At 47.7% G+C, this 26,401-nt stretch overlaps 3 protein-coding genes across 6 annotated transcripts; 2 read left to right on the top strand and 1 right to left on the bottom strand.

The window, feature by feature from the left end:
- Positions 1 to 727: 727 nt before the first annotated feature.
- LOC138211913 (butyrophilin subfamily 3 member A2-like) lies at positions 728 to 4,801 on the top strand. The gene is made up of 5 exons (XM_069172111.1): positions 728 to 776; positions 3,227 to 3,568; positions 4,064 to 4,348; positions 4,439 to 4,491; positions 4,706 to 4,801. Exons 1-5 carry the CDS (start codon positions 728 to 730, stop codon positions 4,799 to 4,801), a joined length of 825 nt encoding a protein of 274 aa, XP_069028212.1.
- A 9,393-nt stretch (positions 4,802 to 14,194) lies between these two features.
- LOC138212011 (high affinity immunoglobulin gamma Fc receptor I-like) lies at positions 14,195 to 16,743 on the bottom strand. Of its 4 annotated transcripts, none has more exons than XM_069172249.1 (4): positions 16,306 to 16,743; positions 15,790 to 16,047; positions 15,462 to 15,710; positions 14,195 to 15,228 (listed from the first exon to the last, which is right to left on the bottom strand). In XM_069172249.1, the coding sequence occupies exons 1-4, from the start codon at positions 16,478 to 16,480 to the stop codon at positions 15,092 to 15,094; spliced, it is 819 nt and encodes a 272-aa protein (XP_069028350.1). In that variant the 5' UTR covers positions 16,481 to 16,743; the 3' UTR covers positions 14,195 to 15,091. The 4 variants fall into 4 exon arrangements, with proteins under 4 accessions (XP_069028350.1, XP_069028351.1, XP_069028352.1 ...); XM_069172250.1 differs by having other exon boundaries at positions 14,195 to 15,710; positions 16,306 to 16,341; positions 16,431 to 16,742; XM_069172251.1 differs by having other exon boundaries at positions 14,195 to 15,710; positions 16,306 to 16,341; positions 16,450 to 16,740.
- Positions 16,744 to 21,259: 4,516 nt separating this feature from the next.
- On the top strand, positions 21,260 to 26,184 carry LOC138212029 (myelin-oligodendrocyte glycoprotein-like). The gene is made up of 5 exons (XM_069172270.1): positions 21,260 to 21,413; positions 23,342 to 23,710; positions 23,803 to 23,892; positions 23,979 to 24,100; positions 24,208 to 26,184. The coding sequence occupies exons 1-5, from the start codon at positions 21,317 to 21,319 to the stop codon at positions 24,226 to 24,228; spliced, it is 699 nt and encodes a 232-aa protein (XP_069028371.1). The 5' UTR covers positions 21,260 to 21,316; the 3' UTR covers positions 24,229 to 26,184.
- Positions 26,185 to 26,401: the final 217 nt, after the last annotated feature.

Here is a 26,401-nt window from a genome sequence, read left to right as displayed (position 1 = left end):
TGTCAGAGCGTCGGGCAGGACTCGCTGCTCACTGCTGCAACACAGAGGCACACGTGGAGGCTTTTCTTTTAGAAAGCTTTGTAATCAGACGGCCATAAGTTTGTGGACACGTACTGTATGTTCATGGTTCTGCTCTTCTGCTTTCAGCACCGTCTCCCACCAAAATGATCTTTTTCAACCTCGCAGCTCCAAATTAAAGGATTTTAGGGATTTTGCTCGTATTTTGCAAAAGGTTTCACTCTTTTCTTTTCATTTTTGGTCTTTCCACTTCCAATCCAGAAGAATTCCTGCGAGCACCATAGAGCAAAGATGAAGAATGAAAAGTTCCCCGACAGACAGTGCTGAGAGTTGAAAAGCTCTCTCCTGCTCCCTGCAGTCTCATCTGCCTTTCTGACCACATCTGCTTCTGGTCGCTCCAACAAAAGAAGCCGTTGTGATCTATTTTATGACCCGTTAATGCATCAACCCGAATCCAAAGTTCAGTCATCAGACATTTTGTACGTTGGTGTGATATCATGTCCGGTTTGAATCTCACTCGTTCGCTTTTACGTCACAAAGTACTTTTAAGATTTCATTTAATTTCAGCTGCATTCATGTTATTACATGAACGAGTTGTCTTGCTTCACCTGCAGATCTGTGTATGAATATGTTTTAAGAAATAGTTTGTTGAAACTCCCACACCTGAAACAATATGAGGAGGAGTCAGAGGTCAAAGTCAAAGCTTTCAATGATCAACCAGCCTGACTGGAGGACGAGGCGTCTGCAGCCGTCAGCAGGTACGTCGTTTTCTCTCAAACTTAACACAATAAATATGAACCTTTCGGTGAAATGCAGGTCGGTGTGCCGAGAGCTTTTCTCTTTCAAACACACGTCATTATCTGCATTTTAACAGGACAACCGGCATGTTACACCAAACTGTTCACTGTTGGGCGAAGTCTTTACTGACGTTACCGAAACGTCTCGTTGGAAGTGGACTTTGTCTCATTAATGGTTTCTAGTGTGAACTAAATATCTGAAATATGACAGAAGACATTTTATATTCACTCAGCGAAAGGCTTCGAAGTTTTACAAGTGTACAAGTATGGAAGGATTTTTTTCACAATGCAGAAATTATAAAGCAAAAAGGAATTAATGAAGGATTTTCTGAGTTGATAGCTTTTCTCTTTCAAACACACGTTTGTTTCTATCTCTGTAATGTTCTCTGTTTCTATCTCTGTAATGTTCTCTGTTTCTATCTCTGTAATGTTCTCTGTTTCTATCCCTGTAATGTTCTCTGTTTCTATCTCTGTAATGTTCTCTGTTTCTATCTCTGTAATGTTCTCTGTTTCTATCCCTGTAATGTTCTCTGTTTCTATATCTGTAATGTTCTCTGTTTCTATCTCTGTAATGTTCTCTGTTTCTATCCCTGTAATGTTCTCTGTTTCTATCTCTGTAATGTTCTCTGTTTCTATCCCTGTAATGTTCTCTGTTTCTATCTCTGTAATGTTCTCTGTTTCTATCCCTGTAATGTTCTCTGTTTCTATATCTGTAATGTTCTCTGTTTCTATCTCTGTAATGTTCTCTGTTTCTATCCCTGTAATGTTCTCTGTTTCTATATCTGTAATGTTCTCTGTTTCTATCTCTGTAATGTTCTCTGTTTCTATCTATGTAATGTTCTCTGTTTCTATATCTGTAATGTTCTCTGTTTCTATCTCTGTAATGTTCTCTGTTTCTATCTCTGTAATGTTCTCTGTTTCTATATCTGTAATGTTCTCTGTTTCTATCTCTGTAATGTTCTCTGTTTCTATCTCTGTAATGTTCTCTGTTTCTATCTCTGTAATGTTCTCTGTTTCTATCTCTGTAATGTTCTCTGTTTCTATCCCTGTAATGTTCTCTGTTTCTATATCTGTAATGTTCTCTGTTTCTATCCCTGTAATGTTCTCTGTTTCTATCTCTGTAATGTTCTCTGTTTCTATCCCTGTAATGTTCTCTGTTTCTATATCTGTAATGTTCTCTGTTTCTATCCCTGTAATGTTCTCTGTTTCTATCTCTGTAATGTTCTCTGTTTCTATCCCTGTAATGTTCTCTGTTTCTATATCTGTAATGTTCTCTGTTTCTATCTCTGTAATGTTCTCTGTTTCTATCCCTGTAATGTTCTCTGTTTCTATATCTGTAATGTTCTCTGTTTCTATCCCTGTAATGTTCTCTGTTTCTATATCTGTAATGTTCTCTGTTTCTATCTCTGTAATGTTCTCTGTTTCTATCCCTGTAATGTTCTCTGTTTCTATATCTGTAATGTTCTCTGTTTCTATCTCTGTAATGTTCTCTGTTTCTATCTATGTAATGTTCTCTGTTTCTATATCTGTAATGTTCTCTGTTTCTATCCCTGTAATGTTCTCTGTTTCTATATCTGTAATGTTCTCTGTTTCTATCTCTGTAATGTTCTCTGTTTCTATCTCTGTAATGTTCTCTGTTTCTATCCCTGTAATGTTCTCTGTTTCTATCCCTGTAATGTTCTCTGTTTCTATCTCTGTAATGTTCTCTGTTTCTATCTCTGTAATGTTCTCTGTTTCTATCTCTGTAATGTTCTCTGTTTCTATCCCTGTAATGTTCTCTGTTTCCATCTCTGTATTGTTCTCTGTTCAGTTCAGGATCAGTCTCTGAACTTTTGGACACCAACCCATAAACTACCGTTGGTCATCTGCTGAATGTTTTCCCAGATGGACGGACCGTTCCTTCCAGCTTCGTTCATAACGACCCGTGTTCTGGTTTTCTATGTTCTCCTGATACGAGGTAACTTATACACAAACACATTCCTCAAAGGTCACAAATGTTCTTTGTGTCACATACAATTACAAAACCATATCAAACTCCATTCATTTCCGTTCCTTAATGGATATTAGTAGTTATCCAGCGTGTCATGATGGTGCTCCATAACATGACAGATCTTGAAGGGTCTCCATGACATATTTAAACATTTCAAGTTGTCTCCAGATGCTTCTTCTCATCACAGTGACTAACAGCATGCACATTTTTCATAGCATGCCGATTAGAAATCCAGAACAAGTATTCCTTCTGGAGAACTCCAAACTGAAGCGTGTCTTGATGAACATCTGAACTTCCCCCTGATGTTCTGAATGTAGGAGTGTGCTGTAGAAACAGGATCTTAGTGTGTACAGCTGCTCAGTTGAAGAAATGGTCCAACTTCCTGCTGCAACAATTAATGAACATCTGTTTCTATTTCCAGGCCAGTCTCAGCTAATTGGGCCTCGTGAGCCAATAGTGGCAAGAGTTGGCGATGACATCATTCTGCCGTGTCACACGAGGCCTGCGGTGGATGTTTCTGCCAGAACGTTGGAGTGGACCAGGTCGGACCTGGACTCCGTGTTCGTCTACGTGCGGCGTTCTGGCGGAGAGTTTGAAAAGGGGAAACATCCGTCCTACAGAAGAAGAACATCGCTGTTCATAGAAGAACTGAAGCACGGAAACGTTTCCCTGAAGCTCACCAACGTGAAACTATCTGATAAAGGACAATATACGTGTTTCATTCCAGAACTGGACGAAGCGTCGCTTCTTGAGCTCGTTGTTGGTAAGTGGACATAGATGTGTTGCACGTGTGCATCTGGGTAGAAACAGTTTGAATCAAAGATGTTTGGAGTTGAACTGAGTCGGAACGATTCTCCGTCAGCATCAGTGTTGCGACGACACCGAGATTATCAACATCTCAATTTATCTCTGAAAGATCAACTTGTTTTATTTGAACTCCCAGAACAAACATTTTAACAGGAAGCACAAGAAGTCTTTTTCAAAATTAGGAGAATTTCTTTCCGTAAAAAGATTTTCCAGGCTGAATAACAGATTATGATCATATTTTAGTTCCTCTAAACATTTAAACTTGCAGATTGAAGAGTACAAATAATTATTAATTATAATTATCTTATACAGATTAAGAAATGTGGAGGAAATTATAATCCTTCAGTTTCACTTTGCTCTTTCATGCAGTTGGAAACTTGAGTAGAAAAGTTTCATTACTGTTAAATTATATGTTATCCCCCCTCAACCCCCCCTCCCCCCCCAGCCCCAGATGCTGTCTCTTCGCTTGTCATCATTTCAGAAGGGATTGAAAGAGAAGGAGGTTTAGTGTTGGACTGTAAGTCTGCAGGCTGGTATCCAGAACCTGAGGTGTTGTGGCTGGACGCTGAGGGAAACCTCCTCTCTGCTGGACCTACAGAGAGCGTCAGAGGTCCTGATGACCTCTATACTGTCAGCAGCAGAGTGACTGTGGAGAAGAGACACAGCAACAGCTTCACCTGTAGAGTCCAACAGAACAACATCAACCAGACCAGAGAGGTTCACATCCACCTTCCAGGTGAACGTGGTTCATCAAATGTTCTGACTTTAATTCTATTGGGTCGGATTCTATAGAAACGAAGTGTAATTCTGTGTTTTATCTTTTCAGATGAGTTCTTCGTGTCTCCATGCAGCTCTGCTGCTCTCATCGCTGGTTTGTCTGTTAGTTTGTCTGTTTGTATTGTGTTTATTATAGCGCTCCTCTCTTGTTGGTGGAAACGGAGAAAAGACGTCATGAGTAAGTCAACAGATGTACGACTGTGTTGGGAAATATCTATTTTACATTTCCAGTCAACTTGGCATCGTGTCTTGTTTTATATTCTATCTTTCACCTCCTTATTAGAATAGTTTTACTCTAACAGATTTAATTTCACAGAGACCCGGAGAAGCTGTGATGAAGATGAAGGAGGAACACAGCAAAAAAACCTCCTGGGAGGTGAAGTGGAAGGAGAGACGACAAGAAGACAAGTAAGAACCTGAATCATGAGGAGTTATTTCTCCTTGGAAAACTGGAAGGAGCAAAAATCAAACCACAAAACGCTCCTTAAAGTCTGAAGACAAACAGGCTGATGGGAACAGAGGAGGAGGAGGGAGGAGGAGGAGAGGAGGAGGAGGAGGGGAGGAGGAGGGGGGGAGAAGGGGGAGGAGGCGGGAGGGAGGGAGGAGGATGGAGGAGGAGCAGAGGAGGAGGTGGAGGAGGGAGGGAGGAGGATGGAGGAGGAGTAGAGGACGAGGGAGGGGGAGGAGGAGGAGGAGGCGGGAAAAAGAGCAAAGGAGGAAGGAGGAGCAGAGGACAAGGGGGAGGGAGGAGGGGGAGGAGGAGAAGCAGAGGAGGAGCGAGGAGGAAGAGGGAGGAGAAGGAGGAGGAGGGCGGGGAGGAGGAGGAGAAGCAGAGGAGGAGGGAGGAGGACGAGGAGGGAGGAGGACGAGGAGCAGAGGAGGGAGGAGGACGAGAAGGAGGAGGAGGAGAGGAGGAGGAGCAGAGGAGGAAGAAGGAGCAGAGGAGGAAGGAGGAGGAGCAGAGGAGGAAGGAGGAGGAGCAGAGGAGGAGGAAGGAGGCTGAGGATGAAGTGGCATCTTTGAAGAAGAAGGTTCATCTTTGTATTTTCTTCAGATGAAACATTTCCAACTTGGTTCTTGTTTGTTTGAAGTTCTTGGTGTTCTTCTTTGAACTCGTTAAATGAGTTTAATAAAGCTACCATCGAGTTACAAAGTAGATTTGATCACTTCATTCAAATCTGTAGAGCTCTTACTGTCAGAGGAACGTGTGTCGGATAAACAGGGAATTTCTCAGTTCATTATGAAAGAGGACAAATGCTGAGATGATCATGAATTCATCTCCTCGGTACAAACACTGTGACCTTGTTCTAGATGAAGGTTCAAGGTTCTTTATAATAGATACTTCAAAATAATGTCATCAGATCATGAAGAAACAAATCTCTCATCTTCTCTCCTCTCAGCTGGAAGAACGATCACATGATCATGAGGAGCTGAAAAAAGAGAATCTGAAGACCAAGAAAACAGAGGTTTGTATTTTGATGTGATTATTGTCTGTTTTTAGTTGGAAATCTCCTGATGACAGATTCATTTTGGAGGAGAAAGGAGAAATCAGAGGAGCAGAACAACTTTCTTCCAGCAGGCAGTTTGAACATTCAAAGCATCGCTGGAGGAGGGAGGAGGGAGGAGGAGGAGGGGGAGGAGGAGGGGGAGGAGGAGGAGGGAGGAGGAGGAGGAGGAGAACAACTTTCTTCCAGCAGGCAGTTTGAACATTCAAAGCATCGCTGGAGGAGGGAGGAGGGAGGAGGAGGGAGGATGAGGAGGGAGGGAGGAGGAGGAGGGAGGAGGAGGAGGAGGGGTGGTTGGAGTGGGAGGCAGGAGGAGGAGGAGGATGTGAGGAGGAGGGAAGAGGAGAAGGAGGAGCAGCAGAGGAGGAGGAAGGAGGAGGAGGAGGGGAGAGGGAGGAGGAGGAGGGAGAAGGGAGGACGGAGGACGGAGGAGGAGGTGAGGAGGAGCAGAGGAGGAGGGAGGAGGAGCAGAACAACTTTCTTCCAGCAGGCAGTTTGAATATTCAAAGCATCGCTGGAGGAGGGAGGAGAGAGGAGGAGGAGGAGGAGCAGAGGAGAAGGGAGGAGGAGGAGGGAGGAGGAGGGAAGAGGAGAAGGAGGAGCAGCAGAGGAGGAGGAAGGAGGAGGAGGCGGAGGAGGGAGAGGGAGGAGGAGGAGGGAGAAGGGAGGACGGAGGAGGAGGTGAGGAGGAGCAGAGGAGGAGGGAGGAGGAGCAGAACAACTTTCTTCCAGCAGGCAGTTTGAACATTCAAAGCATCGGTGGAGGAGAGAGGAGGGAGGAGGAGGAGGGAGGAGGAGGGGGAGGGAGGAGGAGGAGCAGAGGAGGAGGCGGAGGGGGAGGGGGAGGAGGAGGAGGAGGGAGTGGGAGGAGGAGGAAGAGGGAGGGGCAGAACAACTTTCTTCCAGCAGGCAGTTTGGACATTCAAAGCATCGCTGGAGGAGGGAGGAGAGAGGAGGAGAAGGAGCAGAGGAGGAGGGAGGAGGAGGAGGGAGGAGGTGGAGGAGGAAGAGGGAGGAGGAGGGAGAAGGGAGGATGGAGGAGGAGGTGATGTGGAGCAGAAGAGGAGGGAGGAGGAGCAGAGCAACTTTCTTCCAGCAGGCAGTTTGAACATTCAAAGCATCGCTGGAGGAGGGAGGAGAGAGGAGGAGGAGTGAGGAGGAGGAGGAGGAGGAGAACAACTTTCTTCCAGCATGCAGTTTGAACATTCAAAGCATCGCTGGAGGAGGGAGGAGGGAAGAGGAGGGGGAGGAGGAGGGGGGAGGAGGAGGAGAAGACGAAGAGGAGAGGAGGAGGGAGGAGGAGGAGGAGGAGGAGGATCAGAACAACTTTCTTCCAGCAGGCAGTTTGAACATTCAAAGCATTGCTGGAGGAGAGAGGAGAGAGCAGCGGGAGGAGGAGGAGGAGGAGAGGAAGAAGAGGAGAGGAGGAGGGAGGAGGAGGACGAGGAGGAGGAGGAGGAGGATCAGAACAACTTTCTTCCAGCAGGCAGTTTGAACATTCAAAGCATCGCTGGAGGAGGGAGGAGAGAGGAGGAGGAGGAGCAGAGGAGGAGGGAGGAGGAGGGCGAGGAGGAGGAGGAGAAGGAGGAGGAGGAGGGAGGAGCAGAACAACTTTCTTCCAGCAGGCAGTTTGAACATTCAAAGCATCGCTGGAGGAGGGAGGAGAGAGGAGGAGAAGGAGCAGAGGAGGAGGGAGGAAGAGGAGGGAGGAGGTGGAGGAGGAGGAAGAGGGAGGAGGAGGGAGAAGGGAGGATGGAGGAGGAGGTGATGTGGAGCAGAAGAGGAGGGAGGAGGAGCAGAGCAACTTTCTTCCAGCAGGCAGTTTGAACATTCAAAGCATCGCTGGAGGAGGGAGGAGAGAGGAGGAGGAGTGAGGAGGAGGAGGAGGAGGAGAACAACTTTCTTCCAGCATGCAGTTTGAACATTCAAAGCATCGCTGGAGGAGGGAGGAGGGAAGAGGAGGGGGAGGAGGAGGAGGAGAAGACGAAGAGGAGAGGAGGAGGGAGGAGGAGGAGGAGGAGGAGGATCAGAACAACTTTCTTCCAGCAGGCAGTTTGAACATTCAAAGCATTGCTGGAGGAGAGAGGAGAGAGCAGGGAGGAGGAGGAGGAGGAGAGGAAGAAGAGGAGAGGAGGAGGGAGGAGGAGGACGAGGAGGAGGAGGAGGAGGATCAGAACAACTTTCTTCCAGCAGGCAGTTTGAACATTCAAAGCATCGCTGGAGGAGGGAGGAGAGAGGAGGAGGAGGAGCAGAGGAGGAGGGAGGAGGAGGGCGAGGAGGAGGAGGAGAAGGAGGAGGAGGAGGGAGGAGCAGAACAACTTTCTTCCAGCAGGCAGTTTGAACATTCAAAGCATCGCTGGAGGAGGGAGGAGGAGGAGGGACAAGGAGGGAGGAGGAGGAGGGAGGAGCAGAACAACTTTCTTCCAGCAGGCAGTTTGAACATTCAAAGCATCGCTGGAGGAGGGAGGAGGAGGAGGGAGGAGGAGGAGGGACAAGGAGGGGAGGAGGAGGAGGGAGGAGCAGAACAACTTTCTTCCAGCAGGCAGTTTGAACATTCAAAGCATCGGTGGAGGAGGGGAGGAGGGAGGAGGAGGAGGGAGGAGGAGGGGGAGGGAGGAGGAGGAGCAGAGGAGGAGGGGGGAGGAGGAGGAGGAGGGAGTGGGAGGAGGAGGAAGAGGGAGGAGCAGAACAACTTTCTTCCAGCAGGCAGTTTGTTTGGACATTCAAAGCATCGCTGGAGGAGGGAGGAGTGAGGAGGAGGAGGAGGGGGACAGTGGAGGAGGACGAGGGAGGAGGAGGACGAGGGAGGAGGAGCAGAGGAGGAGGAAGGAGGAGCAGAGGAGGAGGGGGAGCAGCAGAGGAGGAAGGAGGCTGAGAGTGGAGAGGAGACTCAGAAAGTAAAGTCCTGCATATCTGTGATTTATGATATTTAACAGCAAAGGGGAAGGAGGAGCAGAGGAGGGAGGAGGAAGGAGGAGGAGCAGCAGAGGAGGAGGGAGGCGGAACAGAGGACGAGGGTGGAGGAGGGGGAGGTGTAGGGGGAGGAGGAGAGGGAGAAGGAAGAGCAGAGGAGGAAGGAGGCTGAGAGTGGAGAGGAGACTCAGAAAGTAAACTCCTTCATATCTGTGATTTATAACATTTAACATCATGTTTGTTCAAATGTGCTGAAAAGATGCGTCGTCTGATTTTCTGTCCTCCTTCTAGTCTTCAAGGAATCTATTAAAGAAGTCCAAGGAGAAGCAGCAGAGGACCAAGGAGGGGGAGGAGCATAGGAGGAAGGAGGAGGAGCAGAAGAAGGAGGAGCATAGGAAGGAGGAGGAGCAGAGGAGGAAGGAGGCTGAGGATGAAGTGGCATCTTTGAAGAAGAAGGTTCATCTTTGTATTTTCTTCAGATGAAACATTTCCAACTTGGTTCTTGTTTGTTTGAAGTTCTTGGTGTTCTTCTTTGAACTCGTTAAATGAGTTTAATAAAGCTACCATCGAGTTACAAAGTAGATTTGATCACTTCATTCAAATCTGTAGAGCTCTTACTGTCAGAGGAACGTGTGTCGGATAAACAGGGAATTTCTCAGTTCATTATGAAAGAGGACAAATGCTGAGATGATCATGAATTCATCTCCTCGGTACAAACACTGTGACCTTGTTCTAGATGGTTCTTTATAATAGATACTTCAAAATAATGTCATCAGATCATGAAGAAACAAATCTCTCATCTTCTCTCCTCTCAGCTGGAAGAACTATCACATGATCATGAGGAGCTGAAAAAAGAGAATCTGAAGACCAAGAAAACAGAGGTTTGTATTTTGATGTGATTATTGTCTGTTTTTAGTTGGAAATCTCCTGATGACAGATTCATTTTGGAGGAGAAAGGAGAAATCAGAGGAGCAGAACAACTTTCTTCCAGCAGGCAGTTTGAACATTCAAAGCATCGCTGGAGGAGGGAGGAGGGAGGAGGAGGAGGGGGAGGAGGAGGGGGAGGAGGAGGAGCAGAACAACTTTCTTCCAGCAGGCAGTTTGAACATTCAAAGCATCGCTGGAGGAGGGAGGAGGGAGGAGGAGGAGGAGCAGGAGGGAGGAGGAGGGAGAGGGAGGAGGAGGGGGGAGAGAGCAGGGCGAGGGAGGAGGAGGAGGAGGGGAGGAGGAGGGGGAGGGAGGAGGAGCAGAGGAGGAAGAGGAGAGGAGGAGGAAGGGAGGGAGGAGGAATGAGGAGCAGAACAACTTTCTTCCAGCAGGCAGTTTTGAACATTCAAAGCATCGCTGCACTGATTATTCTAGATGGAAGAAATGAGAAATGGAGGAGGAGGGAGGAGGAGGAGGGAGGAGGAGGAGGAGGAGGAGGGAGAAGGGAGGATGGAGGAGGAGGTGAGGAGGAGCAGAGGAGGAGGGAGGAGGAGCAGAACAACTTTCTTCCAGCAGGCAGTTTGAATATTCAAAGCATCGCTGGAGGAGGGAGGAGAGAGGAGGAGGAGGAGGAGCAGAGGAGAAGGGAGGAGGAGGAGGGAGGAGGAGGGAAGAGGAGAAGGAGGAGCAGCAGAGGAGGAGGAAGGAGGAGGAGGCGGAGGAGGGAGAGGGAGAGGGAGAGGGAGGAGGAGGAGGGAGAAGGGAGGACGGAGGAGGAGGTGAGGAGGAGCAGAACAACTTTCTTCCAGCAGGCAGTTTGAACATTCAAAGCATCGCTGGAGGAGGGAGGAGGAGGAGGAGGAGGAGGAGGAGGAGGAGGTGGAGGAGGGGGAGGAGGAGGAGGAGGAGCAGAGGAGGAAGGAGAAGCAGAGGAGGGAGAAAAAGGAGGAGGGGAGGAGGAGTAGAGGAGCAGGAGGAGGGAGGAGGAGCAGAGGAGGAAGGAGGAGGGGAAGAGGAGGGGACGAGGAGTAGGAGGAGGAGGAGGGAAGAGTGAGAGGAAGGAGGAGGAGGAGGGGAGAAGGAGGAGGAGGAGGGAGAGAGGAGGAGGGGAGGGAGGAGGAGGAAGGAGGAGGAGGAGAAGAGGAGGAGGGAGGAGGAAGGGGAGGGAGGAGGAGGGAGGAGCAGAACAACTTTCTTCCAGCAGGCAGTTTGAACATTCAAAGCATCGCTGGAGGAGGGAGGAGGGAGGAGGAGGAGGAGGAGGAAGAGGGAGGGGCAGAACAACTTTCTTCCAGCAGGCAGTTTGAACATTCAAAGCATCGCTGGAGGAGGGAGGAGGGAGGAGGGGGGGGGGAGGAGGAGCAGAGGAGGAGGGAGGAGGAGGAGGGGGAGGGAGGAGGGGAGCAGGAGGAGGGGGGAGGAGGTGGAGGAGGAGGAGGAGGAGGAGGAGGAGGAGGGAGAAGGGAGGATGGAGGAGGAGGTGAGGAGGAGCAGAAGAGGAGGGAGGAGGAGCAGAACAGCTTTCTTCCAGCAGGCAGTTTGAACATTCAAAGCATCGCTGGAGGAGGGAGGAGGAGGAGGAGGAGGAGGAGGAGGTGGAGGAGGGGGAGGAGGAGGAGGGAGGAGGAGAGGAGGAAGAGGAGAGGAGGAGGAGGAGGAAGGGAGGGAGGAGGAGGAAGAGGGGGGAGGAGGAGAGGAGGAAGAGGAGGGAGGAGGGGGAGGGAGGAGGAGGAGGAGCAGAACAACTTTCTTCCAGCAGGCAGTTTGAACATTCAAAGCATCGCTGGAAGAGGGAGGAGGGAGGAGGAGGAGGGAGGAGGGAGGAGGAGGAGGGGGGGGGGGGAGCAGAACAACTTTCTTCCAGCAGGCAGTTTGAACATTCAAAGCATCGCTGGAGGAGGGAGGAGGGAGGAGGAGGAGGGAGGAGGGAGGAGGAGGAGGGAGAGGGAGAGAGGAGGAGGAGGAGGGAGGAAGGATGAGGAGCAGAGGAGGAGGGGAGGAGGAGGAGGAGGGAGGAGGAGGGGGGTGGGAAGAGGAGGAGGAGGGAGGAGCAGAGGAGGAGGGGAAGGAGGAGGAGGAGGAGGAGGAAGGGGAGGGAGGAGGAGGAGGAGGAGGGAGGAGGAGGGAGGAGGAAGGAGGAGAGAGGAGGACGGGGAGGAGGTGGAGTAGAGGAGGAGGGAGGAGCAGAGGAAGAGGGAGGAGGAGGAGGGAGGAGCAGAGGAGGAGGGAGGAGGAGCAGAACAACTTTCTTCCAGCAGGCTGTTTGAACATTCAAAGAATCGCTGGAGGAGGGAGGAGGAGGAGGAGGAGGGATGAGGAGGGGGAGGGACGAGGAGGAGCAGAGGAGGAGGGGGAGGGACGAGGAGGAGGGAGGAGGAGGAGGAGGGGAGGGAGGATGAGCAGAGGAGGAGGAGAAGGAGGAGCAGAGGAGAAGGGAGAAGGATGAGGAGTACGAGGGAGGAGGAGGGAGAAGGAGGAGAAGGAGGAGGGGGAGGGAGAAGGAGGAGCGGGAGGAGAAGGAGGAACAGAGGAGGAGGGAGGAGGAGGAGCAGCAGAGGAGGAGAAGGAGGAGCAGAGGAGGAGGGAGGAGGAGTACGAGGGAGGAGGAGCAGAGGAGGGGGAGGAGGAGGGGGAGGGGAGGGAGGATGAGCAGAGGAGGAGGAGAAGGAGGAGCAGAGGAGGAGGGAGAAGGATGAGGAGTACGAGGGAGGAGGAGGGAGAAGGAGGAGAAGGAGGAGGGGGAGGGAGAAGGAGGAGCAGGAGGAGGAGGAGGGAGGAGGAGTACGAGGGAGGAGGAGCAGAGGAGGAGGGAGGAGGAGTACGAGGGAGGAGGAGGAGGAGGGAGAATAAAGAGCAGGAGGAGAAGGAGTAGCAGAGCGGGAGGAAGGAGGAGGGGGAGGGAGAAGGAGGAGCAGGAGGAGAAGGAGGAACAGAGGAGGAGGGAGGAGGATGAGCAGCAGAGGAGGAGGGAGGAGCAGCAGAGGAGGAGGGGAAGGAGGAGTAGAGGAGGAGGAGGGAGGAGGAGGAAGGAGGGTCAAAGGAAGAAGGAGGAGCAGAGGGGGAGGGAGGAGGGAGTAGGAGCAGAGGAGGAAGGGAGGAGGAGAGGTAGGGAGGACGAGGGAGGAGGAGCAGAAGAGGAGGAAGGAGGAGGAGGGGGAGAAAGAGGAGCAGAGGAGGAGTAAGGGAGGAGGAGAGAGGGAGGAGGAAGGAGGGGCAAAGGAGGAAGGAGGAGCAGAGGGGGAGGGAGGAGGGAGTGGGAGCAGAGGAGGAGAGGGAAGGGAGGAGGAGCAGCAGAGGAGGGGGAGGGAGGAGGAGGACGAGGGAGGAGGAGCAGATGAGGAGGGAAGAGGAGGGGAGGGAGGAGAGGAGGAGGGGAAGGAGGAGGAGCAGAGGAGGAGGGGAGGAAGGAGGAAGAGCTTTGACAGACAAGTTTCAAGTGTCTCTTGTGTGTTGTCTCACTCAGTTAGGACAAAGACAGACAACCTCCAGCAGCAGTTCAGCCAATCAGAGCTCAGCAACAGGACACATCACTGTGGAGGTCGACCAATGGGGCAAAAATATCCGTCTCATGAACACCTCCAAGCAGGTAACACTGTTTGTGTAGATAAACACTGAATAAGTACTGTTGGTGTTCAACATACAACACTATACAACTGTAGAACAGTAATACACTAAACAAGGTGTTCCTAATGTCCCGTACAAACCAGGACAACAACAACAACCTGCTGTTAATGTCACAATCTATTTTCATGTAAATCATAGAAATGACAGATTTAATGCTCACCAACATTCATTTGTTGTTGTGTCTTTGTCTCATTGTTCCTCTGGTGGTTAAATGTCCTGCAGGAGGAACAACTGAGAGGCTGCAGGTTAAAACTACAAGTCAACAACACAGAAACCTTCATGTACACATTCAAGGAGTCTTTCAACATCAGGAGTGGAGGGAGAGTCACTGTGAGTGTTTCTTGATGTTTCAGTTATGTTGTTTCTTTATTTATTTTCTTTCATTTCCTTTTTTTTGTCTTTCTTTTGCTTCTCAGTCTTTGACCTTTGTTTACTATATTTACAGATGTGGAGTTCAGGTTCTGGGAGCCATAATCCTCATATTGGTCACCTGGTGTGGACAGAAGTGAAGCCCTGGAGGCCTGAAGACCAGCTGCAGCTCAGCCTCATCACTCAGACTGGAGAGATCAAACTACTATAGTCCTCATTTAGTTGCTTTAATCACCAACAGTAACAAGTCATGACAAAAAGTTTCCATCCAGTAATTGATCTGATGAGGAAGGAAGTCTTTGAGGACTGAAGACCAACTGCAGGTCGTCCTGCAGCTCCATTTAAATAAAGCACTGTAATCTAAAACAGCACGACTCAGCAAAATGACTTTTCTTCTTGATCTGATCTGAAACACGTCTCTCCTACTTTTTAATGATTTATTGAAAGTTCACACAAAGTAGACAAAGTTCAATTAAAATCACTTTTATTTTGTATTTGCTCCACTGATTTCATGTCATTTGAGCTGCAACACAAACATGTTCTTCCAGTTGTCGTGGCTTCCTACTGGGTCGGGTTTTTACATTTTCCACATCGTTTCGTTCGTCTGCATTTTTTCTTTGATCTTATAAATTTGCTTCTCTGTGTTTTCTGTCAAAGAAATGAAACATCAAATTAAAACAACTGTTGAATTGAACTTTATAGTCCAGATGCTGATTTACATTTCAACTTCCAGAGATGTAGTTTCATCCTATCAGATATAGTTTTATGAATAAATGACATTCATACGAACATCATCGTGAATATTTGAGTAAAAATATAGTTTGCATATTTTTTTTAAATGTTAAAAAAATCAGGTTGTATACATGTATTAAATTATGTTAGAAGCCTTATTCTATTCCCTTAATGAATCAATCAAACGTATAAAGTTGATGTGAATCATCAGACTTGATATTCTGTTCTTATATTGAGGCGTCGTTTTTAACGAGCCGCTGGAGAAGCTCGTCTACGAACTCGTTCTCGTGTGGTTTGTGTTCGAGAAGCTCAAATTATCACCTGCGTCTGTAACGTGAAACAAAAGCCAGAGAACAGATGCTGAGAAAACACGTCTGGCCTTTTAAAATAGCCGCTCAGCACGTCCGTGGTTTTCATGGCTCTCTGCTCACCAGAAGGTCCAACGGCTTTCACAAATATCAAAGCTGTCAAACAACGACACTCAAAAACGAACCGCCGCCGCGAACAAGAGAAAAAGAGTCAAAACAGATGCTGGAGAAAATCCAACAAACATCTTTTGGCGCTCTGCTGATTCACCAGATTTCAAACCTCCTCTGTTGTAGTTCTTCAACAGTCAACGAGCTGCACGCGTGTTATTTCCGTGTAAGCTGGAGTTTCCTCCAGTGAAGAAGTCCCAGCAGCAGCAGCAGCAGCGCCACCATCACAACGACGGACACGCTCCTGAACACGAGGTGAAGACGACGGGACTCGCCCGCGAGGACGCCGGTCTCTTCGAGACAAAACCAAGAGAGAATAGATTTACAGCAACCGTGAGCAGCAGGTTGTCTGGAACAAGGATCACTGCAGTGTTACGTAGCTACATAGTGAAACCTGAACAGGACCGATTCATTTCAAACAGGATGAGACAACAAATCCAGCAGTCAAACGTTGTTCTGTCTTCACACTGCAGATGAACCGGCGTTGATTTTCGAGGCGTTAAGTTCAAACAGTTGGGTGCTTCACCTCTGACAGCCAGCCGGCTCTCTGCTGATTCTCCACTGTTGGAGAAGCTGCACTTGTAGAGTCCTTCGTCGGCCGTAGAAACACGGTGGACGCTCATCTCTCCTGCGGAGCTGCTCCCCACCGGGACGCCATCTTTGTAGAAGTCAGCTGGGAAGAGGGAAGAAGTGGTCGTCTTTGTTCTGCAGCGCAGAATCACACAGTCTCCTTCCTTCACAGGAGAGACGGGACTCTGCAGCACCACAGAACCAGCTGGAACAAAAACACCTCTTTTATTTCCACTTCAACAATTCGATTCACGCAGCAGGTCGTCACGGAAACCTGAACTCACCGGTGACGGTGATCGTGACGGCGCCGCTTCTCTGTCCTCCTTCGGTCTCACACCAGTACTCTCCGCTGTCTCCTACGTAGGCTCGTGGGATGGTGCACGACGCTGCCGCCGTCCGCGTATCGTTACAGACTGAAATAAAGCCGGCGGCGTTCCTGATCCCGCTCGACTGACCGGAGCCGTTAAGACCCTCACAGTGAAAGGAGACGGACTCGTACTGAAACAGCTGCAGTCTGTCGGGAACAATACGAAGAGCCGCATCTGAGGGAGACGGACGGCGTTAGGACAAGATCTGCCTCCAATGAACCGGCCACAGCCGGACAAAACAGGACGTCCATCGTAGACGTCACCAAATCAGAAGAGACGAACAAACTCAAACGTACGACTTCACGTGACGTCATGGAAACAGATACGATAGTTCAAATATTTGATTGAAGGTTTGTTTTGGACCCAATCAGGAACATCTATATTCCAAAAAAGTGCTTTGTAAAAGCTGGTGTAGAATTGAGTGCTACTTACTGCTGTACTGGACGTGTGCAACGAATACAAACATCGCTGGAAAGACGAGGAGAGAAATGAGTGGGTTAGAAGAAGAAGAACTTTTATAATGGAACATGTCCAACTTTGAAAGAAGAAGCAGAAACCTGAGACTGTGGTGCTCACCCAGTCTGATGCAGAGAGCTCTGACCTCCATGTCGTCTTCCTGCCGACTGTCAGCATCAGACCGAGATCCGGCCCAAGTGCAACGAACACCACAACTTCCTCTTCCTGTGCAGCTCTTCCTACGAGACGCTTCGCCTTTCAACCGACTGTTTCTGATGTCTTTGAGTTTGAGCCGTCCATTTATTGACAAATTCTCCCCACCAACTTTGAAACGTTCTAAAAAACAGGTTTTGTCCTAAAAACACACTTCTTCCATTTCCATGAAAGCACAGCCTCAAAGCTCCCCTGTGATTGGCCCAGAGGCTGCAGACTGACAGTTCTTCAAATGGCCTCAAGAGGCTCCAAAAGCGAGTCGCTGCCCACCAACAATACACCAGAGTACAACACAGTCCGTTTCATTCATGTAATGTTGTCAGGCAGTTTGGTGGAAGAGTCTCCTGGAAAAACCTTCACAACAAATTTAGTTTCAACGAGGTTTTGAAACGTTGCCTGTTAATGATCTTTCAGAGAAACCAAAGTTTCCCTCTGAGACATAAAAGAGATGCAGATTCATGAGAGATGACAGCAGCCCTCCGTGTGAATTCAAGTGGGAAGTTATATTTGGGAATAAAACTAAACTCCATCAACCTCCATGTCAAAAGTCAGCAACACCGTCCACATTCACAGGGGGCGCTAACTCACCAAGCAACAGCTCAGCTGTCACCTCTTCAGATTAAACCAGCTCGACTCACAGCGCCCTCTGCTGACCTTTTTCCAAACTAACACAGTTTTGCATCAAGGACAGTCTCCAAGACTGTTCCTGACTTTTTCAGACTCTGTGAAGGAGCGCTGCAGAGTCCAGGTGGAAGAGGAACTTCAGCAAAACATGCATGTAGACATGTTGTCCACGGTGGCGCCGTGCTAGAGGCAGCCTGTTACAGCAGCTCCCCGAGTGTGTTTGGTTTCAAGTATTTTTCTTTCTTCTCTCTTCGGAGTTGTTGTTTGGTTTTTTTTCTTCACGTGTGTTAAGTTAACGGTCAGACAATGGACCGTAACATTTCCTCTTTTCTGGTGGCTCTTCTACTTTTTTCCTTCTTCTTAACGGAGAGCTACGCACAGTGGACCGGGGCCATTGTTTACTCTGGTGATCAGCTGATCGCGCTGAGCACACCTCTACTGCTGTTGCCCGGAGCGAGGCCTGAGATCCTGGACGAACTTCGGAGAAGACGTCGGGCTTGTAGAGCTGGAGCTCAACTGAAGGCGAAGAGGAGGAAATATAAACCAGCGGTACCGGAGATCTTAATGGGGAACGTGAGGTCGTTGGCCAACAAGACGGACGAGCTCGGCGCTGGTAAAGACCCAGAGAGAGTACCGGGAGTGCAGCATCATGTGTTTCACCGGAACCTGAAACCTGAAAGTTCTTCTTAACAAGAAGAAAGCAGCCTTCAGGTCTGGGGACAGGGAGGAGCTCAGGAGAGTGCAGCGCCACCTGAAGGAAAAGCTCAGGGAGTGCAAGGACTCCTAAATGAGGAAGCTGGAGGATAAACTCCAGCAGAACAACGTGAGGGAGGTGTGGACCGGTATGAAGGAGATTACTGGGTTCAAGGGGAGAGAGAGACAACCACGGGGAACCTGGAGAGGAACAATCAGGGGGAACCTGGAGAGGAACAACCAGGGGGAACCTGGAGAGGAACAACCAGGGGGAACCTGGAGAGAGAGACAACCAGGGGGAACCTTGAGAGAGAGACAACCAGGGGGAACCTGGAGAGGTCCAATGAGCTAAACTGTTTCTTCAACAGGTTTAGTTCACCACCCTCATCCGTCTCCTCCACACCTCACACCTCCCAAACACCTCTGCTGCCTCCCCCACCCCCCCTGCCCCCCTGGTGAACTGCATAGAGCCCTCAATCTTAAAGGGCTCTTCCTCCATCGACACCCTGACCCCCCACCCCACCCCCCCACCCCTCTCTTTGTGACGACTGGCCAGGTTAGGAGACAGCTGGAGAGAATCCACCAGCGCAAGGCTGCAGGGCCTGACGGCATCAGCCCCGGGGTCCTGAAGACCTGCGCCGTCCAGCTGGCTGAGGTCCTACAACACCTCTTCAACCTGAGCCTGAAGCAGGAGGAAGTCCCGGTGCTGTGGAAGACGTCCTGCCTGGTTCCTGTCCCCAAGAAGACGACTCCATCCGGCCTTAACGACTACCGACCGGTTGCCCTCACATCTCATGTGATGAAGGTGCTGGAGAGGCTGGTCTTGGCCCACCTCAGGCCGCTGGTGAGATCTTCACTGGACCCTCTGCAATTTGTGTACCAGCCTCATGTGGGAGTGGACGACGCCATCATCTACCTGCTGCAACGAGCTCAGTCTCACCTGGACGGAACCGGTGACTCTGTGAGAATCACTTTCTTTGATTTCTCCAGTACATTTAACACCATCCAACCACTGCTGCTGAGTGAGAAGCTGCAGGTGGTGGGGGGGTGGTGGGGGTGGACACGTCCACCATCTCCTGGATCACTGACCACCTGACAGGCAGACCACAGTTTGTCCATCTGGGCAGTGTGCTGTCTAATGCGGTGATCAGTGGTATTGGAGCGCCTCAGGGAACTGTTCTGTCCCCCTTCCTGCTCACCTTCTACACAACTGACTTCCAGTACAACTCAGAGTCAAGACATCTGCAGAAGTTCTCTGATGACTCTGCAGTGGTAGGATGTATAAGGGATGGACGGAAGGACGAGTACAGGGCAGTAGTGGAGGACTTTGTGGAGTGGGCGGGAAGAAATCAGCTGCTCCTGAACGTGGCCAAGACCAGAGAGATGGTGGTCGACTTCAGGAGGAAGACGACGGCTCCACAACCGCTGAGAGTTCTGGGAGAGGAGGTGGACATGGTGGAAGAGTACAAGTACCTGGGTGTGTTCATCGACAACAGACTGAACTGGAAGACCAACATCAACGCTGTCTACAAGAAGGGGATGAGTCAACTCTTTTTCTTGAGGAAACTTCGATCCTTCAATGTGTGCAGCGAGATGTTGGAGATGTTCTACCATCTGTTGTGGCCAGTGAACTGTACTTCTAGTAGTCTGGTGGGGGGGGGGGGGGCAGCATTGGAGCCGGTGACACCAACAGACTTAATAAACTGGTTAAGAAGGCCGGCTCCATCATCGGCTACAAACTGGACAGTCTGGAAAAGGTGGTGGAGAGGAGGACGCTGAGGAAACTATTATCCATATTGCATAATCCTGACCATCCTCTCCACCTGCTACAGGGACAGAGGAGGACGTTCTCCAAAAGACTCCTCCAGCTCCGCTGTCACAAGGACAGATACAGGAGATCATTCCTGATACAGGAGATCATTCCAGATACAGGAGATCATTCCTGATACAGGAGATCATTCCAGATACATGAGATCATTCCTGATCCAGGAGATCATTCCTGATACAGGAGATCATTCCTGATACAGGAGATCATTCCAGATACAGGAGATCGTTCCTGATACAGGAGATCATTCCTGATACAGGAGATCGTTCCTGATACAGGAGATCATTCCAGATACAGGAGATCATTCCAGATACAGGAGATCATTCCTGATACAGGAGATCATTCCTGCCCACTGCAATAAGACTGTACAATAACTCACCTCTGGCAAAATCCATCACATAACAATAACAATGTTGACTGTGTTTCTTGGTTGTTTGTATATAATATATATAGATATATATACTGTACTGTATATACTGTATATACTGTGCATTTTATATTTTATATTTTTTACTGCTACTTTATTGCTTTTCTATTGTTCTATTTTTATCTTATTGCTTCTGTATGCTGCTGTAGCGAAAAAATTTACCCTCGGGGATTAATAAAGTAACTACCTAACCTAACCTCACCTCACCTCACCTCACCATATTCCTATCAGGTCACTGAGAAATAAATTGAAGATGTTTAAAAGTTGTTTTCAATCACTATGAAATAGAAAAGATAGATTATTTATGTACTTTAAAAGGAAATATATAACATTTACATTTGTTTTTCGTGTTAAATTAGTTGATTAATCCATCAAAAGATCTTTTTTTTTTTACCAACATTTGTTTGTATTCTGCTGCTTTATTTTGTCATTATTAAAACATCTTTTGATGAAATAAATAATTTAAAGACATCACTTCAGGCTCTGGGATCTTCTGATGAGTATTTTTCTGATTCTTTCTCTACTTGATAAAATCATAATAATAATGATAATACAAAAGATCATCTGTAGTTTCTTCCCTATTAATGACAGCAAATTATACATTTGTTTTTGTGTATGCCACAGGAGCACCTGATCAGATTAAAAACATTCATTCAACAATCAGCTGTTCATAAGGAAAGACAACTCATGTTGTCATAAATCAGCCCAGAACTTTACAGAATTTTTTAGACATGAGGGAGTTTTCAATCTCAGTCATGATTTAATCTGAACACCCGATATAAAAGACACGTGTTGTTCTGTGATTGAAAAGAGGGATTTGTGGGGATTGTGGGCTATATTCACCTACAAACAAAATGAATCGGAAATTCACCAAAATATCAAAATACTTTTTTTCTTTTATGCAGATCTTAATTTAAAAATATAAATCTTGAACAAAATGACTAAAACATAATTAAACAAAGCGACAGTGTGAATTTCTTTTGTCAGAAATGATCCAAAACAATAATAAATATCTCCATGGGAAACTCATCACGGAAAAAAAAACAAAAAACAAAGACGTAATCGTATCGGTCGTCACGCAGTGACGCAGAGACGCAGCCCCGGAAGTTCCATGACGTCAGACGCAAATCCATTCAAATCGTTGCGGTGAAACCGGAGGACTCTCACTGTGTTCAGACAGCCGGTGGTTCCGTTCGTGTTCTAACATGCTCATGTTCACCTCTGACCGGAACAACGTGTTCTCCTCTTTCCCTCTCTGGACCTTCACGCTCTGCTTTGCTCTCGTCGGGACTCCCGTTAAAGGTAAGAGCGGATAATACGGACACGCTGGCGGATAACGTCATAATATGTTTACAAGTTAATGTGGTAGCTGTTAGCCGACGTTTTATTTACATTTATGGTCAAATAACCACGCCGAATTCACTGTTAGGATTTCTGCTTTGCTCTGTAATATCTAAAGTGATGACGGCGAACAGAAAATTCACATTAAATCTGAATAAAAACTTAAAACGTGATGATTCTGAGGCTAGTTCGGCAAGGACTTTTCTTTTGTAAAAGTTTCATATTAAAGGACACCAGAGATTTTCGTATAATAGTCTAAGTCACGCTTTCTCTAAAAATGGGAGTATCATATCTGTTCAGATTTGAACGGACTATTTTTTACCAAATACAACTCGCTGTCTATCAACAGATGAACATTTAGTGTATGTGGACACTTTAAACTGCAGTAAAGTGAAATCTTCTTTTAGTTTTAGACTGAGTCATTGGATTCAGATCAGAGGGTTTCAGGCTGAATCAGAAGGGATATTTAAATCTATAATGCTTTTGGTTTTACTGACTAGTCTGTTTCAGGTGTTCTCCACATTTACCTGATGACACATAAAGCATGAAATAAAATGCTCTTGATCTGGTCACAGATCTGCTCCAGTTACAAGTGGTGCTTTGTTCAATGGTGAAGAAGAAACAAAAAGGCGCCAACTTCATGTTTTTTTCTGGTTGTTTTGGCCTACTTCCAAAACCGTTAAAGTTTATAACCCTCAGGAAGGCGGGAACATAAGAAACCCTGAATGTAATTTGCTCATGTCACTGGTGAAGTCTTAATGACTCTACAAATATCCCAATCTTAAATGTTGCTTCAAAACGGTGCCGAGACAAATCGATCAACAGAAAATATTCCTCTAATTTAAGAACTGGTTAAATATTTTAGTCTTTGTTTTAAACACGAATGTAAAACATGCCCCGAAGTTTCCAGATCTTCACTTTGTTTGTTTCTTGTTGTCTGATGATAATCAGTCTGTGATAATCTATCAAGGAATTAATATTTTATTTTCATTATAATAAATATAATTGACAATTTACACTTTTCTTTTCTCAAAAATGAGTACAAATTTCATGAAAGTGAGGTCTATTGACCATAAATGTAAAAAAAAAAAAAAGTTTAAAATCAGTGTCAATAAATTGGAATCAAGTTGGATATTGAGGTTTGAAAAAAAGAAATGGACGAAGCACCTTTTGTGACGAACGCAGCTCTCGTATTGTGTCCACGAAGACAGCACGAGGGTTCATTTAAAAATATAAAACTTCACCAAAATGACAAAAACATAATTAAACAAAGTGACAGTGTCAATTTCTTTTGTCAGAAATGATCCAAAACAATAATAAATATCACCGTAATAAACTGATTACTTAACAAATTGATTGAAAAATAATGAACTCATCATACTTGTCGAATGTTTGTCTATCTGTTGCACAACATGTTCTTATTGTCTCAGGAAAGAGGACCTATTTATCTGTGCACAGCATGGTCTCAGACATGACGTCTCCTGTCTGGATCCTGTGACCTACGACCTCACTCAGTACTATCTGTGCACAGCACGGTCTAATTTATGACGTCCATATGTTACGACGTCCATTATCTTGTGACCTACAACTGAACTCAGATGTAAAGGGAACGGGGATGGATGTCAACTGTTTGTCACACTGTATAAAAGCTGAACTACGGAGGAGAGACGCTGAGAAATGCTGGACATCTTTCTTTGAGTGGACATGTATTTGCTCCTTCTTGCAAGAATAAATGTCCGATATGTTTGATTTTGAATCCAGCCTCTGAGTCATGTTTCTAACACAAATAAAACAAAAGCTGAATTGGGCGGATCTGAACCAAGATTTCTGTGAAGCTGAAGATCAGATTTCTGAACATGATTCATCAAACTCTCCGTCTTTTTCCACAGGTGAGTCTCGGGTCATTTGTCAGACCGAGTTGGTCGTCGTTGCCCCGGGCGATGACGTCATCCTGCCGTGCTACGTGGAGCCGGCGGAGGACGCCCGGCGCCTGACGGTGGAGTGGTCCAAACCGGACCTGAAGCCGGACCGGCTCGGCCGGGTGGAGTACGTCCACCTCAACCGGAACGGCAGAGTAGACCGCCACATGAAACTGGCGGCGTACGTCGGGAGGACGGAGATACTCGCCGCCGAACTGGCGCGCGGAAACGTGTCGCTCAAAATCAGGAACGTGACGGCGTCCGATGACGGCAGGTACCGGTGTTACCTGCCGAAGTTCAGGAACCCGGCAGACGCTCCGGTCGTCCGGCTTTCTGTCGGTGAGTAGTTTTCTTCAGATGTTCATTGACCTCAAATGAAGATGCTGAATTCATGGAGAACTCTTTCCGACGGATGGATTCATGTTTTCTAGAGTCAAACTCCTTCAAACGTTGGACAACAGAGTCGTGGCTGGTGACCAGAGAGCTTCCTGCTCCGGATCCAGCAGGGGGCGCTGTGAGCGGTGAGCGAGCGCTGAAACTCGGAGGGTTCGTCGGCGTCGTGTGTTTGCTCTGTTTTCGGTGACTTTATTTGACTCTTCCTCTCCAGCTGGTCGGATCAGGCTGTTCGTCGTGATCCCGCTGCTGCTCCTCTTCATCACCATCATCATCATCATCATCCTGGCCGCCATCTTTACATATTTCTGCAAACAGAAGCCGGAGACACAAGCTGTAAGTCTGACATGAACTGAACACGTCGCTTCTTCTACTGTTTACACTCTTTTTGTCTTTTCTTTTATTTCCGGCTTAAATGATTAAACATCTTTTAACTGTTCCAGGCTCCTTTCAGCAGGTCGTGACCTTCAGCTGGTTGTGACCTTCAGCAGGTCGTGACCTTCAGCAGGTCGTGACCTTCAGCTGGTCGTGACCTTCATCGGGCCGTGACCTTCATCGGGCCGTGACCTTTCAGCGGGCTGTGACCTTCAGCGGGCCGTGACCTTCATCGGGCCGTCACCTTCATCGGGTCGTGACCTTCAGATGAGTCGTGACCTTCATCTGGTCGTGACCTTCATCGGGCCGTGACCTTCATCGGGTCGTGACCTTCAGCTGGTCGTGACCTTCATCGGGTCGTGACCTTCATCGGGTCGTGACCTTCAGCAGGCTGTGACCTTCAGTGGGTCGTGACCTTCAGCGGGTCGTGACCTTCATCGGGCCGCGACCTTTCAGCAGGCCGTCACCTTCATCGGGCCGTGACCTTCAGCGGGTTGTGACCTTTCAGCGGGCAGCGACCTTCATCGGGCCGCGACCTTCTTCGGGCCGTGACCTTTCAGTGGGTCGTGACCTTCAGATGCGTCGTGACCTTTCATCGGGCCGCGACCTTCATCGGGTCGTGACCTTTCAGTGGGTCGTGACCTTTCAGTGGGTCGTGACCTTCAGCGGGCGGTTCGAGGCCAAAATACGGTGGATTTCTTCTATTGGGTCGGGACAGAGTTCCTGCCGTAAGCGGAGGAGTGGAAGTATCTCTGGATTCGGAGGGTTTGGGTTCGAACCACTCGATCTACGTTCTGACCGTCACCGACGCTCATGAGCTTCGGGTCGGGACCTAAAGGACGAGGAGGTCGGGCTCAGCCTCGGAGCTCCGAGTGGATCCGGGCGATAAACCACCAATACAATAGTTTTTAGTGTTTTCCAGGTTGAGTGTGAGAGACGAAGAGTCAGACTTTCAAATGAATTATGACTAAGTTGAGATGTCGGGTTAATCGATGAGCTTGATTGGAAGATTTCTGCCACTCAGCAGGTTTTCCAGAACGTGTTCCATTAACTGGTCTAGAGCTCCTTCATTTGTGTTCGACAGGCTTCGACTGCGTTTTACTTTCTACTTACGACTTTTGTTTTCGTCACTAATAAAGTGACCTCTGAGCCTTTTTATTTTGAGTGACATGTTTGAGTCCCGGGAGGTTTGCTGGTCGTCGAACCCTTTGAACTCTTATCGGCAGCTGCTTCAAGATGGAAGATGTTTGATTTAAGCTTTTTACGATGTTTACAAGACGAAGCTTCGTTCTGCTCTAAATGTTAAAACCAGGTTTTCGTTGTGCAGCTAAAGTACAAAAGTGACGCTTAATATTTTGACAGAAATGTTTTCTATGAACTGATTTACATGAATATTTACAGTCTTTACGTTGAGGCTCATTTTGGGGATCACTACTTTGAAACTGAGAATTATTTCATGTTTATATTAATTTGTATAAGTTTATAAAAAGCTGCTTCAGTTCAATGCAGAGCTCCAGTTTACTTGAGCAATGAAGAATATTCATGTTTGTGTTTTTGTAACTAAATTTCTGTCAGAGTTCAGCAGCGCGACTAACGTGAAAACATTTCTGCAGTTTTTAAACTGATATAAATCCTCTGAGGTTTTGGTTGAGTGTTAAAACTGTCAATCAGAGGACGTTGGCGTCTACAGATTCATGACTTCTGTTTGTATAACGACGCCTTTGTGGTCACTCGTTCCTTTTTACCGCCTTAATCTGAGCTGGTTTCAGTTGAACCGTTTGAGGAGTCACATCCACAGTTCGAGTCGTGTTTATCTGCACGTGATTCAGAGCTGAATTCTTAAAACCGTTCAGTTGAATCCGTCCACTCCTTTAAGCACATCACGACACCAATTCTGTTTTTATACTTTTACCGTCTTTGTTATAAAAATAACTGTCCATGTTGGGTTTTGTTTTTGTTTTTTTATATTTCGCTGGATCGTTGTTTAGTTTTAAGCGTTACACGACTTTCTGATTTCAGTTCAATAAAACTCAAAGTTGATTATTTATTGTTGTGATTTCTCTTTTATTAAAGTCTGTGTTTGTTAATTCTGCTGAGAACAAGCAACCAAATAAAGTACATTTAAAAGGACTCTTCCCACATCTGGCGCAGCTCGTTTCCTTTCAGCTCGGTTCTCACGAACCTTCGACATTTTTACAATAAAGGAAGAAATTCTCGGCGTTATGAAGTGTCCCATCGCAGCCGTTTGTCTCTCGGCTCGTC

The sequence above is a fragment of the Embiotoca jacksoni genome, unplaced genomic scaffold (assembly GCF_022577435.1).
Source record: "Embiotoca jacksoni isolate LCO1_2020_lvr unplaced genomic scaffold, fEmbJac1.0.p SCAF_51, whole genome shotgun sequence".
NCBI classification, from domain to species: Eukaryota; Metazoa; Chordata; class Actinopteri; family Embiotocidae; genus Embiotoca; species Embiotoca jacksoni.
Note: the sequence above shows the minus strand (reverse complement) of the source record. Positions and strands in the feature narration are given on the sequence as shown.

What these genes read in the sequence shown, in the direction of transcription:
- LOC138211913 (XM_069172111.1), top strand. Translation starts at nt 728, where the DNA reads ATGATCAACCAGCCTGACTGGAGGACGAGGCGTCTGCAGCCGTCAGCA. An exon ending in GCGTCTGCAGCCGTCAGCAG is followed by an intron (nt 777 to 3,226) that starts GTACGTCGTTTT and finishes TTCTATTTCCAG; the next exon opens with GCCAGTCTCAGCTAATTGGG. An exon ending in GGTTCACATCCACCTTCCAG is followed by an intron (nt 4,349 to 4,438) that starts GTGAACGTGGTT and finishes TTATCTTTTCAG; the next exon opens with ATGAGTTCTTCGTGTCTCCA.
- LOC138212011 (XM_069172248.1), bottom strand. Translation starts at nt 16,480, where the DNA reads ATGGAGGTCAGAGCTCTCTGCATCAGACTGGGTGAGCACCACAGTCTC. An exon ending in TGCACACGTCCAGTACAGCA is followed by an intron (nt 16,048 to 16,305) that starts GTAAGTAGCACT and finishes CGTCTCCCTCAG; the next exon opens with ATGCGGCTCTTCGTATTGTT. An exon ending in CGTCACGATCACCGTCACCG is followed by an intron (nt 15,711 to 15,789) that starts GTGAGTTCAGGT and finishes TTTTTGTTCCAG; the next exon opens with CTGGTTCTGTGGTGCTGCAG.
- LOC138212029 (XM_069172270.1), top strand. Translation starts at nt 21,317, where the DNA reads ATGCTCATGTTCACCTCTGACCGGAACAACGTGTTCTCCTCTTTCCCT. An exon ending in GGTCGTCCGGCTTTCTGTCG is followed by an intron (nt 23,711 to 23,802) that starts GTGAGTAGTTTT and finishes CATGTTTTCTAG; the next exon opens with AGTCAAACTCCTTCAAACGT. An exon ending in AGAAGCCGGAGACACAAGCT is followed by an intron (nt 24,101 to 24,207) that starts GTAAGTCTGACA and finishes TAACTGTTCCAG; the next exon opens with GCTCCTTTCAGCAGGTCGTG.